This window comes from Oratosquilla oratoria, chromosome 20, assembly GCF_046742065.1.
Source record: "Oratosquilla oratoria isolate Oo_2021 chromosome 20, ASM4674206v1, whole genome shotgun sequence".
Lineage (NCBI taxonomy): Eukaryota > Metazoa > Arthropoda > Malacostraca > Stomatopoda > Squillidae > Oratosquilla > Oratosquilla oratoria.
In genome coordinates, this window is record NC_134796.1 from 25048595 (window position 1) to 25067920 (window position 19326).

Sequence of the window (19326 nt, forward strand, 5' to 3'; positions counted from 1 at the left end):
AGTGTGCCCTTTGCCCATACTGGTGTAGACTACACAGGGCATTTATGGGTTAGAGACAGGAATGGAGAGAAGGTTAAAGCATACATTCTTATTTTCACATGTTTCAATACTAGAGCAGTTCATTTAGAAGTTGTGGATACTATGTCCACTCCTGAGTTCATTTTGGCTTTCGTTGGGTTTGCTAACAGGTATGGAATTCCTTTTGCTGTTTATTCTGACAACGCTAAATCTTTTGTACAAGAGGAAAATGTTATTGAACAACTTTTGTCTTCTGAATTTGAAGAGAAATTCAAAACTTCCCCTGTTCAGCATAGAACCATTCCTGTTTATTCTGCTTGGTATGGTGCCACTTGGGAAAGGTTAACCTCTTCACTCCAGGGTACATCGCACGTCTGGCAGCATTAGCTGCCCGACATGCAATGTTGCGTCATAATAATTGCATTATAAAAAATAAAGTCAGTGCTCAATCGTTCGTTCTCTTTCACCCGTGTATTTTGATAACCATAGAAAATTTATGAAGCCAGTTTAGAGAGAATGGAAATTACGTAGGTACGACTACAATAAATATAATCAAGATGGCGATGTCGGCATCATCGAGTACCCACTTGCTCCTCATGCCGGCTACGTAGGCGTCATCGTATGGAAGTGGTTAATACAGACAGTGAAACAGTGTTTGTATAAGGTATTGGGTAGGTCTGTTCCTTCCCTGGCAGAGATTACCACTCTTTTGTCCGATGTTAAAAAAAAATTGAACAATAGACCACTAACTTATCGTTCTTGTGAAAATGAGGTAGATGTTATTACCCCAAATCATTTCCTTATTGGAAGGACCATTCCTTCCTTGATGTTTGGAGACTTGGAACAAGTCCCTGAATGGGAATCAGGAGAAGACTTCCCTTCTCTTCTCAACTTGGTCATGGACTGTAGGGATTATTTTTATGAAGAGTTCAAGAAACGATGGTTGACAGAGTACTTGGTCAGCTTAAGGGAAAGGGATAGAACTGCATATCACAGTTCTAGAAGCTGGGAAAAGGGTGATATTGCTTTTTTGAAACTCCCCTTCAAGACCAGACCCTTCTGGCCCTTAGTTCGTATTGTGGAAACTTTTCCTAACCAAGACAAGGTGATACATACAGTCTCTGTCGTTAAGCCTGATGGAAACTCTATTAAAGTGAACTTTAAACTTTTAATCCCTCAAGAGCTCCATGCTGAGTTGAGTTCCAGTCTTGAGGATGAATCCCCTGGGGATCCTAATGTTCAGGCTAGAGAGTCTGAACCCTTTGAAGAGGTCTCAGACTCGGAGGAGGTTAACTCTTTACAAGACGATTGTGTCTCACTGGAACCTACCTCTGTGAAGCCAACTCGTAAGACTGCGCTAGCCTCTAGAGACCTAGTAAGGTCTCAAGCAAACAAAAACTTGTTATAAATTTTGCTCGAAAGTGTTATATTTCTTAAACACTTTCTTTTTGTTGTCGGGGAGGCTGTGGTAATTGTTGTTACGGGAATGGCATTGTTTACCTTGAGCTACGGCAATTTCCCGAAAGCTTGTTTAATTTCAAATCGGGAAGATTTCCTGTAACTTCATACCACACTATCGTAATTTTAATTAATATATCATTAAACTCCCCTCCCTCTTTATTATTTATTAGCCTATGTTGTAATTTTGATTAACAAATTGGGAACTTTGAGAACTTACTTAAAGTATTAGTTGTCCCATGGTTTCGAAGCTGTTTTTCGAGCTCGTAAGAATCCCAGCCGAACGAAACTACGTTTGGTTAACTGAACGTCAGACAAGCTTCAGCTCTGGTACCAGACGCAACAAATAAACCTCGGCAAGGGAATTCTACAGTTCGATCGAAGCCTCAAGAACACACTTCTAGTTCCGACGAAAGTTAGAGAACTCAACCAGGCAAGTTCTCTAACATTCTCGAATTTGAAGATACTTAATTACAATAATGTATAGTAAAATGGACTTCAAGAAGCTTAGGAATTTTTTCCTTAAAGCAAGTTGGGAAAAATTCTGCAGTAAAGAAACACAAGTGGAAGAAAAATGGATGATTCTGATGGAAATCTATAATGAAGGAGTGGATAAATATGGCTCAAAGCAAAAATAGGAAAAAGTATATATTAAGTGCTGTTTAACAGAAGGTGCAGTGAAGCAAAAGATAGAAGAGATAAAGCTTGGAAAAGATGGAAAAAACCTAGAAAGTGGCAAATATATATTAGTCAAAGGAACGAATATGTAAAAATATACAGGGAGGAAAAAAGAAACTATGAAAAAGACATAATAGAAAAATGTAAGGATCAGCCAAAACTATTCTATAGATATGTGAATGATAAACTAAAAAACAAACAGGAAATAGTGAAACTATGCCAAGGGAATATAGAATACACAGAAAATACAGAAATGGCTGAAGCCATGAGCAAGCACTTCAAGTCTGTTTTCACTAGAGAAAAAGTACAACATTGGGATGAAGGGCGAGAAGTGAAGTCCTCCCCATGAGGGAAATAATAGTAACATAAAAAGAAGTAATGAACCTTGATGTCATGAAATCACATATCATGGATGGAATCATAAACTATGAAAAAGACAATAGAAAAATGTAAGGATCAGCCAAAACTATTCTATAGATATGTGAATGGTAAACTAAAAACAAACAGGAAATAGTGAAACTATGCCAAGGGAACATGGAATACACAGAAAATACAGAAATGGCTGAAGCCATGAGCAAGCACTTCAAATCTGTTTTCACTAGAGAAAAGTACAACATCGGGATGAAGGGTGAGAAGTGAAGTCCCCCCCCCCCCCATGAGGGAAATAATAGTAACATGAAAAGAAATAATGAACCTTGATGTCATGAAATCGCACAGCATGGATGGAATCATAAACTGAATACTAAAAAATGTAAAGAACTAGTAGACATAATATATAACATAACAAGTTGCTCACTCAAAGAAGGAAAAATACCAGAAGACTAGAAAAATGCTGATATTGTACCAATATATAAAGGAGGAAACAAGGAAGACCCAACATATTAATCACTGGTTTTCCTCAAAGCACGGTAACTAAAATTTGTGAAAAAGTTATAAAAAATGGATTAAACATCTGGAGAACAATATACTAAATCCAAGACAATTTGGATTTAGACAGGGAAGATTATATGCCACAAATTTTATCTGTTTTTACAGGAAAGGGACAGATAGGCTGACTGTGCTTTCGTAGACCTACAAAAAGCTTTTGACAAAGTACCACACAAAACACTATTAAGAAAACTGGAAACCACAGGAGGGATACCAGGTAAACTACTGAAATGGATGGAGGATTTCTTGCATGAAAGAAAAATGAGAGTAGTGCTTAGAGATAAGAATTCTACTCGGGAAGAGGTGATTAGTGGAGTTCCACAAGGATCAGTATTGGCTCCTCTAGTATGTTTGCTATTTATGTGAATGACGTGGATGAGGGTGTGAAATGTTACATGAGCTTCTTCGCAGATGACACAGAACTGTTGAAAAAAGTGAATACTGAAACGGATTATGATTTACCACAGAGAGATCTGAACAGGGTTTGGGAATGGAGTCAGTGGAAGTGGACTTCAACATTGAGAAATGTAGCATAATGGGTAAAGGCATAAAGAGGGTCTAGGAGGAGCATAATGGAATTTCAAAAAGGTAAAAAAAAAAAAGGATATCAGGACAATATAGAATTGGTGCAAAGGAAGTAAAGAAAGTGGGATCTGAAAAAACCTGGGAGTAATCAACACAAAGTACATGTCCCCTGATAAACAGATAAATAATATTGTTGTAGAAACCTACAACTTGCTAAGATCAGTAAAGATGGCTTTTACTTACTTGGATGAAGAAATGGTAAAGAAAATACTAGTCACAATGATAAACCAAAATTTGAGTATGCAACAACAATATGGTCACCCAGTATGAAAAAGAATAGAAGGAAAATTGAGAGAATCCAGAGAGCAACTATGAAGATGGCCCCAACACTATCAAAACTGTTATATGAAGACATACATATACCAAAGGCTTTTTTCCCCTTACAAGGGAGGTAGCTAAAAAACAATGGCATAAAAACCACTCCCACCCATTCCATCCCCAACATACTCCACTCCCCTCCACCCTCTTCCCTCCCATTTATCTTGGAACCTCCTGGATGACAGGTCATCCTTGCATCTTGTCCACTGCCCTGGGTCAGAAGCAGTTTTGCAAGACACAGCACATCCATAGCAAGGCTGCTTCATTAAATCAGCAACCCCCTTCTTCCACTCATGCAGAAAAGGACAAGACGGGGAGAAATCCTTTGGGCTGCATCTTTTTATTTCTCACACATACTCCCTCACTTCCCATCCCCCACCCACTCCCTTTCATACGTCACAGCATCATCCATACACAACCATTCACCATTTACCCTCTATCTTCTGTCCTCTCCCATCATTCCTCAACAGACATTCCCCTCTTTCCCAGTGCTCCATTTACCCTATCCATCCATCTTGTCCTTTGTCGCCCCTTCATATTCACTCCTTCCACCTTTGCCTTCCATACCAGTTTTACTAGTCTTTCTTCACTCATTCTTTCCATGTGTCCAAACCATCCCAATACTCTTTCAGCAGCCCTATTTCCCAACTCCCTTTCCATTCCTGTTCTCCTCACCTCTTCATTTCACACTCTATCCAGCCTTGTAACCCCTATCATACTTTTCAGGCACTTCATCTCAAACACTTTCAAACTCCTCTCTTCCTCTGTTATGTTTCATGTGTCTGCCCCGTACAATGCTGTCAGCACAATCACTCCTTCACATAATCTCCTCTTAGCATCCATTCCCAAATGTCTGTTTCTCATTACACCTTTTAATCCCCCAAGGCATTTACTCTCTTTTCTCAATCTACATTCTACCTCCACTCCTCCCTTTCCCGCCATATTTGCACCCAAGTATCCAAAACTATCCGCTTCCTCCTGTCTCTCTCCCTTAATACTCACTTCCAGTCTGCTGCCACTTTCTCCCCTTAATCTCATCACCTTAATTTTACCCACATTTATGTTGAACTTCCTTCTTTCTCACACCTTCCCAAACTCAGTCACTAACTTCCTTCAACTTCCTTCTTTTGCACACCTTCCCAAACTCAGTCACTAACTTCCTCAATCCCTCCCCTGATCCTGCTAAAAGTGCAGTGTTGTCAGCAAATAACAACTGGTTTATATACCACTTGTCTCCATTTTCTTTAACCATCTCAAATCCCTGACCCACTACCCTTGCATTTACCTCTCACACCACCCCATCCATGTAGAAATTGAACAGCCAGAGTGACACAACACATCCCTGACGAAGTCCCACCTTTACCACAAACCACTCACACTCTCCATTTCTAATCCTAACACAAGCTCTACTACTCTCGTAAAAACTCTTGATTGCTCTCAACAGCTTTCCTCCTATCCCATATATCTGCAATACCTCCCACAGTGCCTTCCTGTCTACCATGTCATAAGCCTTTTCCAGATCCATGAAAGCCCAAAAACATCCTTACCTTTTCCTATAACTTTCTCATATATCTGTCTTACCACAAAAATCTGATCCATGCAACCCATACCTGTCCTAAATCCACACTGTTCCTCACCAATTACTCCCTCTGTTCCTCTCCTAATCTTCTCAATCAAAACCCTCCTATAAGCCTTCCCAACTACACTTAAGCTGATCCCTCTAAAACTACTACACTCACACTTGTCCCCTTTTCCCTTGTAAAGTGGACCTATACAGGCACTCCTCCAGTCCTCTAGCACTCTACCCTCTCTTAAACAAACATTAAATAACCTCGTCATCCAGTCCACCATCATTGTACCTTCTTTTTTCAGACATTCTTCATGACACCTATCCGACCCAGGTGCCTTACCTGTTCTCATCATCTTAACAACTGCCATCACCTCATCTTTCCTTATTTCTCCTCCATTTTCTTCACTCATCATTGTCATTTTCTTAGCACTTCCCACTGCAACTACCTTTCCCTCCCTATCCTCCACATTTAGCAACTCCCAAAATTACTCTTCCCATCATTCTCTTACTGCCTTCTCTTCCATTATCATCTCTCCATCTGCACCTTTTACCTTTTCTTTTCTACTTGATTTGCCTCTTCCTCTCTAATTTCTTTCCAAAACATTTTTTATTACTGTAATATGAAGACAGATTGTCAAAACTAGAATTGTTGACTCTAGGACAAAGGCGAGAAAGTGGTGACTTGTTGACTACACAATCATGAGAGGTATGGAAGTCCTTGGTAGGGAAGACTTACCTCATTGTGATAAGAGAAATATGATACAAGGGGACATGGAAGGAAGCTCAAAAAGGACAGTTATAGAAGATACCTGAAAAAGAATAGTTTTCCCCACAGAGTGGTGGATGAATGGAACAAACTAGATGAAACAATAGTGTGTGCAAAACCATACACGAATTTAAGAACAAATTAGAATTGGCTAGATACAGAGACAGGACACCACGAGCATAGCTTCCTTTCCCATAAGATACAGCTAGGTAAATACATTCAAACCCCTTTCTTCCTCTCTTATGTTCCATGTTTCTGCCCCATACAGTGCTGTCAGCACAATCACTCTTTCATACAATATCCTCTTAGCATACATTCCCAAATATCTTTTTCTCATTACATTTTTCAATCCCCCAAGTCATTTATTTGCTTCTCTCAATCTACATTCTACCTCCATTTCTTCCTTTCCCACCACATTTGCACCCAAGTACCTAAAACTATCCACTTCCTCCTGTTTCTCTCCCTTAATACTCACTTCCAGTCTGCTACCATTTTCTCCCCATGTACATCTCATCACCTTGCTTTTACCCATATCTTCAACTTCCTTCATTTGCACACCTTCCCAAACTCAGTCACTAACTTCCTCAATCCCTCCTCTGATCCTGCCACAAGCACAATGTCATCATCACGCCGATGCCGACCATGGAACCGACAACACCTTTGTCGCTGTGCTCCAAAGAGGAGGATAAACAACGAAAAGGGAAACCTATTGTATGGGAGGGGAGAAATTGTGGGTTTTCTGAAATGATATCTCTGTAGTGCTAGTTAAATGTATTAAGACGTAATTAGCAAAAAAAAACGAAGGAAAATAACGAAAAGTCTGATGCGAACGACAACTTCAAATCAGAGTCATCTAGTGAAGCCATGCCGAACCACAATGTAAACAATCTTTGTGAGACTCCTGCAACCACGAGGGTATATCACGACGATACTTTTTCAGGATTCAGTAAGTACAGTACAAAAGAAGGAGTTTAAGTCGAATCTTAGAGACAGAGAGGGAAATGAGCAAAAATAGGCTATGGTGGGAGAATGAAATTATGGACTTAAGGAACAAAATCGTTAGACTAATGCATTGCTTAGCACAAGCAAACATTGAAATTTCTGACCTGAGGAAAACTAACTTGGATCTAAGAAACGAGATTAAGGAAATGAAAAATTATATTAAAGAGATGAAGAATGAAAATGAAAAGAAAATTAATGATACTACCAATAGCGACAACTTAAAAAAAGAGGTAAACAACAAACAAGAAATGACTGAAAAAATTGAAGAGAACTTTGGTGAGGAAAGTATGCAAAATACTAAAAAATGGAAGGAAAACATTGAAATTAAAGAAATTGTTTTCAAAGAAATAGTCCAACAACAAATGCAGGAAAATGCAAAAGACACAATTATCCAAGTTATTAATGAAAAAGCAAATTGGGTCAGAGATACACTGGATAGGAAAAAATGTATTGTGGTATACAGACTAAAAGAAAAACATGGTCTGGTGAGGTACATGAAAGAAAAAGAAGAAAAAGACAGCAATAGCAATCCTGAAAGAAATTCAGGATGGGGCCCAAGATGCTGGGAAAGACGTAGACAATGCATATAGTATTGGTCACTATTCTAAGGATAGAAATTACCCCTAAAGATAAAACTAAGATCACAAATGGTAGAAGACATATTTGAAAAAGTAGGTAATTTGGCAAGGAATGAAAAGTACAATAAGGTATGTATAAAAAGAGAAATGAGTATTGAGGAATTAGAAAGAGAGAAGACACTAAAAGATGAAGCAAAGGGAAAAAAACACAAAGAGAATGGAGACCGAAAGCAAAGAATTATATTGGAGAGTAATTGACATGAGACTGAGGAAATAGTACATAAAAATGGGCAAACCAAAGAGAAAAAACAAAAAACAAAATTGAAAGTGGCCTATACCAACATCGACAGATTAATTTCAGGACTGAATGAAATTAATGATTACACTAGAAGATAAAATAGACATAATGGGAATTGTGGAGACTAAACTAAGGGGTGAAATAACATCCAATGATGTTGGACATGGACTATACAATTGTATTAAAAACAGACAAGAAACAGGGTGGAGGAATCATGTTCTTAGCCAAGAAAAACTTGAATGTGACAAAAATTGTGGAGGGCAAAGGTAATGTAGAACTGATCATGCTAAAAGTTGAAGAAAAGAACATGAAAAGTAGAAAGTTTGTGGTGACTTATGTGCCCCCAAAAACAAGTGCTTCGAAAGAGAACGAGCATACAAAAATGCTAGAAGAAACAAGGCAATCATTAAATGAGATACTAATGGCAAGGGTAATCTCGTAATTATGGGGGACTTCAATTGCAAAGAAATTTGTTGGGAGAATATGACAGTGAGAGGAGAAGACTTGTGGGGTAATGCACTACTGGACATGACCATGGAATATACAATGACTCAGTGTGTCAGTGAAAACACCAGATACAGAAATAATGAGCCATCGAAACTAGATTTAATATTTACAACAGAACCTGAAATTGTGGATAAAATCCAATATAAGACATCAATTGGAAAGAGTGACCATATACTCATTGAGACTGAACTAAAGGAAGAAATATACATGGACAGAAATGAAAAGCATAGGAAAGGAAGATTGATGTACAACAAAACGGTCTTTGGAAAACTAAAGAAATTCTTCCAGAATGCATACATACATATACCAAGGTTTTTTTCCCCCTTACAAGGGAGGTAGCCAAAAAGGAGAAGGCATAAAATCATTCCAACCCATTCCATCCCTGAATACACTCCACACCCCTCCACCCTCCCTCTTATCTTAGCACCTCCTGGATGACGGGTCATCCCTGCACCTTCTCCACTGCCCTGGGTCAGAAGCAGTGTCGCAAGACACAGCACATCCACAGCAAGGCCGCTTCATTAAATCGGCGACCCACCCCCCTCTCCGTCCCCCCATGCATAAAAGGAGAAGACGGGGAGAAATCCCTTCGGGTTGCATCAAATTTTGCTCACACATACTACCTCACCCCCCATCCCCCCACCCATTCCACCTCATGCATCACAACATCATCCATATACAACCATTCTCCATTCACCCCAGTCTTCTGTCCTCTCCCGTCCTTCCTCAACAGACATTCCCCTCTTCCCCAAAGCCCCCTTCACCCCATCCATCCATCTCATCCTAGGATGTCCCCTCATGTTCACTCCCTCCACATCTGCCTTCCATACCTCTTTTACTAGTCTTTCTTCACTCATTCTTTCCATGTGTCCAAACCATCCTAATACTCTTTCATCAACCCTATCTCCCAACTCCCTTTCCACCCCCATTCTTCTCCTCACCTCCTCATTTCTCACTCTATCTAGCCTAGTAACCCCCATCATACTTCTTAGACATCTCATCTCAAACACATTCAAACTCCTTCTCTCTTCCTCTCTTATGTTCCATGTTTCTGCCCCATACAGTGCTGTTGGCATAATCACTCCTTCATACAGTCTCCTCTTAGCATCCATTCCCAAATGTCTATTCCTCATTACACTCTTTAATCCACCAAGACATTTACTCGCTTCTCTCAATCTGCATTCTACCTCCACCTTCACTCCACCTTTTCCTGCCACATTTGCACCCAAGTATCTAAAACTATCCACTTCCTCCAGTTGCTCTCCCTTAATGCTCACTTCCAGTCTACTGCCACTTTCACCCCTTGTACATCTCATCACCTTACTTTTACCCACATTTATCTTTAGCTTTCTTCTCTATCACATACTCTCCCAAACTCTGTCACCAACTTCCTCAGTCCCTCCTCCGATCCTGCCACAAGCGCAGTGTCGTCAGCAAACAACAGCTGGCTCACCTCCCACTTTTCCCCATTTTCTTTAACCATCTCCAATCCCTGACCCACTACCTTTGCATTTACCTCTCTTACTACCCCATCCATGCATAAGTTGAACAGCCAGGGTGACATAACGCATCCTTGACGAAGTCCCACCTTTACCTCGAACCACTCACTCTCTCCATTTCTAATCCTGACACAAGCTCTACTTCTCTCATAAAAACTCTTGACAGCTCCTAGAAGCTTTCCTCCTATCCCATATATCTGCATAACCTCCCACAGTCCCTTTCTGTCTACCCTATTGTAAGCCTTTTCCAGATCCATGAAAGCCCAAAAAACATCCTTCCCCTTACCTATAGCTTTCTCACATATCTGTCTTACCACAAAAATATGATCTACGCAACCTCTACCCATCCTAAAGCCACACTGTTCCTCACCAATTACTCCCTCTGTTCCTCTCTTAATCCTCTCAATCAAGATCCTCCCATAAGCCTTCCCAACTACACTTAAGCTGATCCCTCTGAAACTACTACATTCACACTTGTCCCCTTTTCCCTTGTAAAGTGGAACTATACAGGCACTCCTCCAGTCCTCCGGCACTCTACCCCCTCTCCAGCAAACATTAAATAACCTCACCAGCCAGTCCACCATCACTGTACCTCCTTTTTTTAGACATTCTGCATGGCATCCATCCAGACCAGATGCCTTACCTGCTTTCATCATCTTAACAACTGCCTTCACCTCAGCCTTCCTTATTTCTCCTCCATTTTCCTCACTCATCACTCTCATTTTCATAGCATTTCCCACTGCAACTATCTTTCCTTCCCTATCCTCCTTCTAATTTAGCAACTCCCTAAAATATTGTGCCCATCTTCCCCTTACTGCCTTCTCTTCCATTATCATCTCTCCATCTGCACCTTTTACCTTTTCTTCTCTACTTGATTCGCCTCCTCTTCCTCTCTTAATTTCTTTCCAAAACATCTTTTTATTACTTGCAAAATTTTCTGTCACACTCTTACCCCACTTCACATCTGCTCTCCTCTTTGCCTCCTTTACCTTTTGCTTTACTTCTCTTTTCTTTTCTTTGTACCTCTCATATGACTCCCTCGTCCTATTTTGTAACCAATCTGTGAAAGCTCACTTCTTCTCTTCTAAAACCTTCTTTGTTTCCTCATCCCACCATTCACTACCCTTCCTTCTATTTCCTCCTGTCCTTCTTGTTCCACACACCATCCTTGCACACTTTGTGACTCCCTCCTTGAACCATCTCCATTCCTCCTCCACACCTAGCTCTACTCTATCCTTCACTCCCTCCCACTCCTTCAGCTTCTTCTTGTACTCCTTCTCCTTTTCCCTTTCATTTAAAGAGTTCACTCTAAGCACCTCCCTACCTTTTGTCCCATTCCTCTTTCTCCATCTATCCTCCACTCTCAACTTACCTTCCACCAAAAAATGATCTGATATTCCCCCACCCTCTCCCCTTAGCACATGTACATCCTTAACTCTTCCTATCATAGTCCTGTTTACCACTACATAATCCATCAACGCTCTATCTACCACCCTTCCATCCACCACCCTCTCCCATGTGTATTTATGTTTGACTTTCTTCCTAAACACTGTATTTGCTATCATCAACTCTCTTTCTAGATACATTTCCATCATCAACTCTCCACTATGATTCTTTCCTGGAACTCCACATTTCCCAACCACTCTATCAATTGGACCATTTCCTACCCTAGCATTAAGGTCTCCCAGTACTATTACATTGACATTTCTCCCTAAATCCTCTATGCACTCATTTAAATCTATCCAAAAGGCCTCCCTTTCTTCTACACTCCTCTCACTGCCAGGCCCATATGCACTTACAAAGACCCACATCTCCTTTCCCAGTCTCGCCTTCATCCACATTATCCTTGAGGAAACCTCCTTCCACTCCACTACACGTTTACCTATCTCTTCACTTACTAGAATAGTCACCCCTTCCCTCCCTCGCCCTCTCTTCACTCCTGATAACCTCCCACTTACACTCCGAAACTTACATTCACCCTTCCCTTTCAACTTAGTTTCACTCAAGGCAACACATCCATGTTTCTTCTCACAAACATACCACCTATCTCTTCCCTTTTACTCTCATCTATACCACATCCACGCACATTAAAAGACCCAAACCTTAGGGTACTGGTCAGGAAACTCCCAGACCCTCTTATACCTTTACTTTTTCTTTTAGGAATGTCCCCTGTGGGGCTACAAGGAGAAGGATGCCTAGTCCCACTCCCCGTCCCTTTCTTCTCGCCTCTTACGATCCAATTGGAAATACTTGGTGGCAGTATTCTTTTCCCCCATATAGACCCTAAAGTGTCAACTGCATGCTACTTTGCCACAATAACTAGGGCTGGGCGGGATCCGAGTACTGGACCCGAATCCACCGGATCCGACAAGGCAGGAGGGACCCGAGTACCAGATGTTGGTACTCGGATCCGCTGAGACGAGTACAAACGATTACTCAAGGATCTATTTTCCCTGTGGAGCCAAAATTCGTTATGACCACTATCTATACGAAGCATTACATTTATACCATACTTGATATTATCATTAATTAGTTACAAAGTCATATGTTGCAAATGAAATTACAATACAAAATAAACTATTATTTTCGGCTAGCGATACATGGCATACAATATCAGTATTGCCATCGGCATCTCAAATTCTTCGGAGACTGATTGGCTGATGCGCTGTGACGTCACAGCAGAGGGTATAAATAGTGTCGCGCACTCCACTGAACCGTAATATAACTAATGCAAACTTTTTTGTACAGCAGTAAATATGTAACAAATATAAATCTGTGTGCATAACTGACGTATTATAGTGGACAAAATACTTCAGCAGTCAGAGATAATTCAGCAGTCAGATAGAGATTCCTTGGTGTTCCTCTTGAGTGGGATTCGCCTAGTTGGTGTGGACTCGAGTAGATGTAGCTGTGGCGATTACCAATGCCAGGCGAATACCGCGCGACTGGGATCCGACAGAGGATGTCAGTCGGATCCCGCTCCCAAACGAATCCGTGGACTCGCGCTGCCAGTTCTCCGTGCTGAAGGAAGTACTCGGATCCGGATCCGAATCCCGCGGATCCTCCTGGCCAAGTACTCGGATCCACGAATACTTAAGAACTCGGATCCTGCCCAGCCCTAACAATAACAAGCAGCCAATACCCCAGAATGCAAACTGGGACAATTTTTACATGGAAGAGACAAAAGTGGAAGAGAAATGGGATATCTTGATGGATAATTACAATGAAGGGGTGAATAGGCACATACCAAGACAGAAGCTAGAGAGAGTGTACATTAAATGCTGGTTCAACAAAGATGCAGTAAGGCAAAAGATAGAAGGGACAAGGTTTGGAAAAGATGGAGAAAAGATCAAAATCTTGGAAAATGCCGAGAATATATAAGCTATAGAAATAAGTATGTTAAAGTGAGAAGAAAGGAAAAAAGGAACCATGAAAAGGATATTATAGATAAATGCAAAGAGCAACCCAAGCTATTCTATCGATACTACTTTGCCACAATAACAAGCAGCCAATACCCCAGAATGCAAACTGGGACAATTTTTACATGGAAGAGACAAAAGTGGAAGAGAAATGGGATATCTTGATGGATAATTACAATGAAGGGGTGAATAGGCACATACCAAGACAGAAGCTAGAGAGAGTGTACATTAACCCCTTCCATACGGTGCCGCACACGTAGGCGTCATGGACTTAGATCTCGGTGGCAGCAGCCAATGCCAGCCGTACGACGTGTCGTAATAATACTCGCATCATAAAATATAGTCACCGCTTATATCGATCATTCTCTCTTCACCCGTGAATATTGATAACCATAGAAAATGCGATTACAAAAGAATTAGAAAGAATGTCATTATGGAGGGGCGACTACAATAAATATAATCAAGACACCGATATGGCAGCCTCGCGAATACACTCGCTCCCCATGACGCCTACGTGTGCGGCACCGTATGGAAGGGGTTAAATGCTGGTTCAACAAAAGATGCAGTAAGGCAAAAGATAGAAGGGACAGAGTTTGGAAAAGATGGAGAAAAGATCAAAATCTTGGAAAATGGCAAGTATATATAAGCTAGAGAAATGAGTATGTTAAAGTGAGAAGAAAGGAAAAAAGGAACCATGAAAAGGACATTATAGATAAATGCAAAGAGCAACCCAAGCTATTCTATCGATACATGAATGGTAAACTTAAAAACAAACAGGAAATGGTGAAACTATGTCAAGGGAATATAGAATACACAGAAGAATTAGAAATGGCCAAAGTCATGAAAAATCATTTTAATTCTGTCTTCACTAGAGAGAAAGCACAATATTGGGACAAAGGAAATGAAAGGCGATTTCCCCCCATGAGCGAGATAATAATAATACAAAAAGAAATAATGGAACATCTATCAAACCTTGACATCAGGAAATTACATGGCCCGGATGGAATTGCAAATTGGATTCTAAAAGAATGCAAAGAAGAACTAATGGACAAAATACATAACAAAGTTGCTCACTTAAAGAAGGAAAAATACCAAAACACTGGAAAAATGTTAACATTGTACCAATATATAAAAGAGGAAACAAGGAAGAACCAACTAACTATAGACCGGTCTCACTAACAAGCTCTATAGCCAAAATTTGTGAGAAAATCGTCAAGAACAGATGGGTAAAACCCCTAGAAGACAATAATATAATAAACCTAAGACAATTTGGATTCAGACAAGGAAAATCATATACCACAAACTTGATACGTTTCTACTCAAGATTAATAGACATTGTGCAGAAAGGAATGGATGTGCTGATTTTGCCTTCCTGGACCTACAAAAAGCTTTTGACAAAGTACCACACAAAAAATTATTTAAAAAAAACTGGAACATACAGGAGGAATACAAGGGAACCTATTAAAATGGATGGAGGACTTCCTGATTGGTAGAAAGATGAGAGTAGTGCTCAGAGAAAAATATTCAGGTTGGAAAGAAGTGATCAGTGGAGTACCGCAAGGATCTGTATTGGTTCCAATAATGTTTGCTATTTATGTGAATGACATGGATGATGATGTGAAATGTTACATGAGCTTCTTTGCAGACGGCACCAAACTGTTAACCCCTTCCATATGGTGCTGCCTACGTAAGCGGCATGGGGAGCAAGTGGATACGCGAGGCTGCCATATCTGCGTCTTGATTATATTTATTGTAGTTGTCCCTGCGTAACTGACATACTTTCTAAACTGGCTTCATCACATTTTCTATGGTTATCAAAATTCACGGGTGAAAGAGAGAACAATTGATATAATCGGTGACTATATTCTATGATGCAAGTATTATGACGCAACATTGTACGTCTGGCAGCTAATGCTGCTCGCCAGATTTTGCTCGGAGTGAAGTGGTTAAGGAAAGTAAGAACTGAAAAGGATTGCAAATCACTGCAGGAAGACCTGAATAAGGTATGGAACTGGAGTCAGAAATGGGAAGTGGACTTCAATATTAACAAGTGTAGCATAATGGAGTTTGGAAAAAGTAAGAGTAAAATATCAGGACAATATAAAATTGGAACCAAGGAGGTAAAGAAGGAGAGATCCGAAAAAGATTTGGGTGTAATTATCTCAAACGACTTGTCCTGTGATAAACAGATAAACAAAATTGTCGGAGAATCCTACAACTTGCTAAGATCAATAAAAGTGCCATTTACATATTTGGACGAAGAAATTATTAAAAAATATATTGGTCACACTGATAAGGCCTAGATTAGAATATGCGGCAATATTGTGGTCACCCAGTACCAAAAAGAATATAAAGAAAATAGAAAGAATCCAGAGAGCAGCCACAAAAAATGGCTCCTGCTCTTGCAAAATTGTCATATGAGGAAAGATTGGCTAAACTGGAGTTAACGACTCTGGAGCAGAGAAGAGAGAGAGGTGACCTACTGACCATCTACTGAATCATGAAGGGCACAGAAATACTCGATAGAGAGGACTTGTTAAACTGGGACAAGAAAAACACAAGAGGACATGGAAAGAAAAAAAAAAACAGCTACAGAAGAGATCTAAAAAAAAACAGCTACAGAAGAGATCTAAAAAAAAAAAAAAAAAAAACAGTTTTCCACACAGAGTGGTGGACACTTGGAACAAACTGGACAAAAAAAATAGTGTGTACAAAAACCATTCATGAGTTGAAGAGCAAACTAGACACTGCGAGATACACAGGCTGGACACCATGAGCATAGCTCCCCTTCCCGCAAAATGCAACTAGGTAAACAACAACTGGCATATTTCCCATTTTTATCCATTTCCTTTAACCATCTCCAATCCCTGACCCATTACCCTTGCATTTACCTCTCACACCACCCCATCCATGTATAAATTGAACAGCTAAGGCAACATAACACATCCCTGGTGAAGTCCCACCTTTACCTCAAACCACTCACTCTCTCCATTTCTGATTCTAACACAAGCTCTACTATCGTAAAAACTCTTGACTGCTCTTAACAGCTTTCCTCCTATCCCATATATCTGCAGTACCTCCCACAGTACTTTCATGTCTACCCTGTCATAAGCCTTTTCCAAATCCATGAAGGCCCAAAAACATCCTTACTTTTTCCTAAAGCTTTCTCACATATCTGTCTTACCACAAAAATCTGATCTACACAACCCCTACCTGTTCTAAACCTACACTGTTCCTTCTGTTCCTCTCCTAATCCTATCAATCAATACCCTCCCATAAGCCTTCCCAACTACACTTAAATTAATCCCTCTGAAATTACTGCACTCACACGTGCCCCCTTTTACCTTGCACCATAAAGTGGAACTATACAGGCACTCCTCCAGTCCTCCAGTACTGTACCATCTCTTAAACAAACTAAATAACCTCACCATCCAGTCCACCATCACTGTACTTCCTTTTTTTAGACATTCTGACTAATACCCATCCAACCTAAGTGCCTTACCTGTTCTCATTATCTTAACTGCCTTCACCTCATCTTTCCTTATTTCTCCTCCATTTTTCTCACTCATCACTGTTATTTTCTTAGGGCTACCCACTGCAACTACCTTTCCCTCCTATCCTCTTTCATATTTAGCAACTCCCTAAATTACTCTGCCCATCTTCCTCTTATTGCCATCTTTTTCATTATCATCTTTCTATCTGCACCTTTTACCTTTTCTTCTCTACTTGATTTGCCTCCTGTTCCTTTTTTTATTTCTTTCCAAAACAACTTTTTATTACTTTCAAACATTTCTGTCATACTCTCACTCCATTTCACATCTGCTCTCCTCTTTGCCTCCTGTATCTTATGCTTTACTTCTCTTTTCTTTTCTTTGTACCTCTCTTATGATTCTCTCTTCCTAGTTTGTAACCAATCTGTGAATGCTCACTTCTACAACAGTGCTTCCTCATCCCACCACTCACTACCCTTCCTTCTATTTTTTCCTGTCCTTCTTTTTCTACACACCATCTTTGCACACCTTGTGACTCCCTCCCTGAACCATCCCATTCCTCTTTCACTCCTAGTTCTACTCTATCCTTTACTCCCACTCCTCTCTCAGCTTTTTGTAATCCTTCTCCTTTTCTTTCTCATTTAAGCACTTTACTTTTAGCAGCTCCCTACTTTCAGTCCTTTTCCTCTTTCTCCATCTGTCCTCCACTCTCAGCTTGAAGAAACCTTCCACTCCACCACATGTTTATCTATCTCTTCACTTATCAGTATAGCCACCCCTTCTCTCCCTCATCCTCTCTTCACTCCTGAAACCCTCCCAACTACACTCCCAAACTCAAACTCTCCCCTCCCTTTCAACTTAGTTTTGTTCAATGCCAACTCATCCATCTTTCTTCTTACAAACTTACTGTTTATCTCCTCCCATTTACTCTCATCTCTACCACAACCACACATTAAAAGACCTAAACCATAGGGTTCTGGTTGGAAAACTCCTCCCAGACCTTCCTGAATGTTCCATTTGGGGCTACAGGGAGAAGGATACCTAGTCCTATCTCTATCCCATTTTAGTTGCCTTTTACAACTCAAGTGGAATTACTTGGTGGCAGTTTTCTTTTCCCCCACCACAGGGTTCAGCGAAATGAGAAATGGATATTCAGAGAAGTGGTACAGGACAGTAACAAAAAGTGGAGGGACATCATAATGGAGGGACAGTCGTAGTATAATAAAGTATCATCATTTCTCTATGAATAGAGATTTTCTCTACCACAGACAAAATGATGTGTGGCTCTAGTCTGCAGGGGCACCCCATATAGACCCTAAAGTATCAGCTGCATGATACTGAGCAGCTTTCAACCCCACAATAACATGCTAAAAAATATGGGGATGGAGATTGATGCACCTGGCCCCTCATGCATCCAGAACAGTCAAGAATTCAATATAAATTACATATAATTTTGCGTTGGACAAAGAGAAAGAGATGAGGTATCACAAAGTTGACTCAGTCCTATACACTACCACTAGGTTTGCAACTAGGTAATGACATGGGCATCATGCCTTCACTCAGGCTTCATAGAAAAGATCATGGCTTCAGACAAAATTATTTGTGCACCAGAAAAAAAGTTGTTGGGTACTCTTTGTGAAAGAATGTTATCTTTATATATAGTTAATGTTAGATTTTTTTCCATTTTTGGTAATCTAGTATTGATGTTAATATGGAAACACAAAAAATATCTCATTCATTTTCCCTGTAATTTTTTTCTATTTACTTTCAGTGAAGTGGTATCTTTAGAACGGTATTGCCAAGATCGAGGTCTTAGTATAGTTCCTGTTGTAGAGCTGGATTCCAGTGTCACCAGAGAAAAGCTTCCAAAGGCATTGCAGTCCATGACACACCTTTTACAACACTTCTCAGACACCGAGTAAGAGTTGCAACATGTACTAAAACATGGGAGAGATTGTATGAAACAGAATAGCAGTATATGTCATAAATTTGGTTTGAATTAATGCTAGACAATTTTGTTCATTAGAAGGTAAACTTGTGAGTTAAGAGTTGATGAATTTCTACATTGGTGTCTGAGCTGAGCTGAATGAAGCTATCATGGATCAGACCAAAATGTGTTGAATTGTCTTGGCAGGCTTAATTGTGTATTTGTATGTCATCACCTCCTACCAATGCATTTATCCTTGGTGACAGTATTGCACTGAAGGGTTGG

At 40.2% G+C, this 19326-nt stretch overlaps 1 protein-coding gene across 3 annotated transcripts in view; it reads left to right on the forward strand.

The window, feature by feature from the left end:
- Positions 1-19326, forward strand: part of LOC143036412 (uncharacterized) — a 362560-nt gene that overhangs the window by 199883 nt on the left and 143351 nt on the right. For all 3 annotated transcript variants that reach the window (XM_076203749.1, XM_076203748.1, XM_076203747.1), the window contains one exon: positions 18886-19032. In XM_076203749.1, the coding sequence (XP_076059864.1) occupies positions 18886-19032 (147 nt within the window). The remainder of the gene's footprint in view (positions 1-18885; positions 19033-19326) is intronic.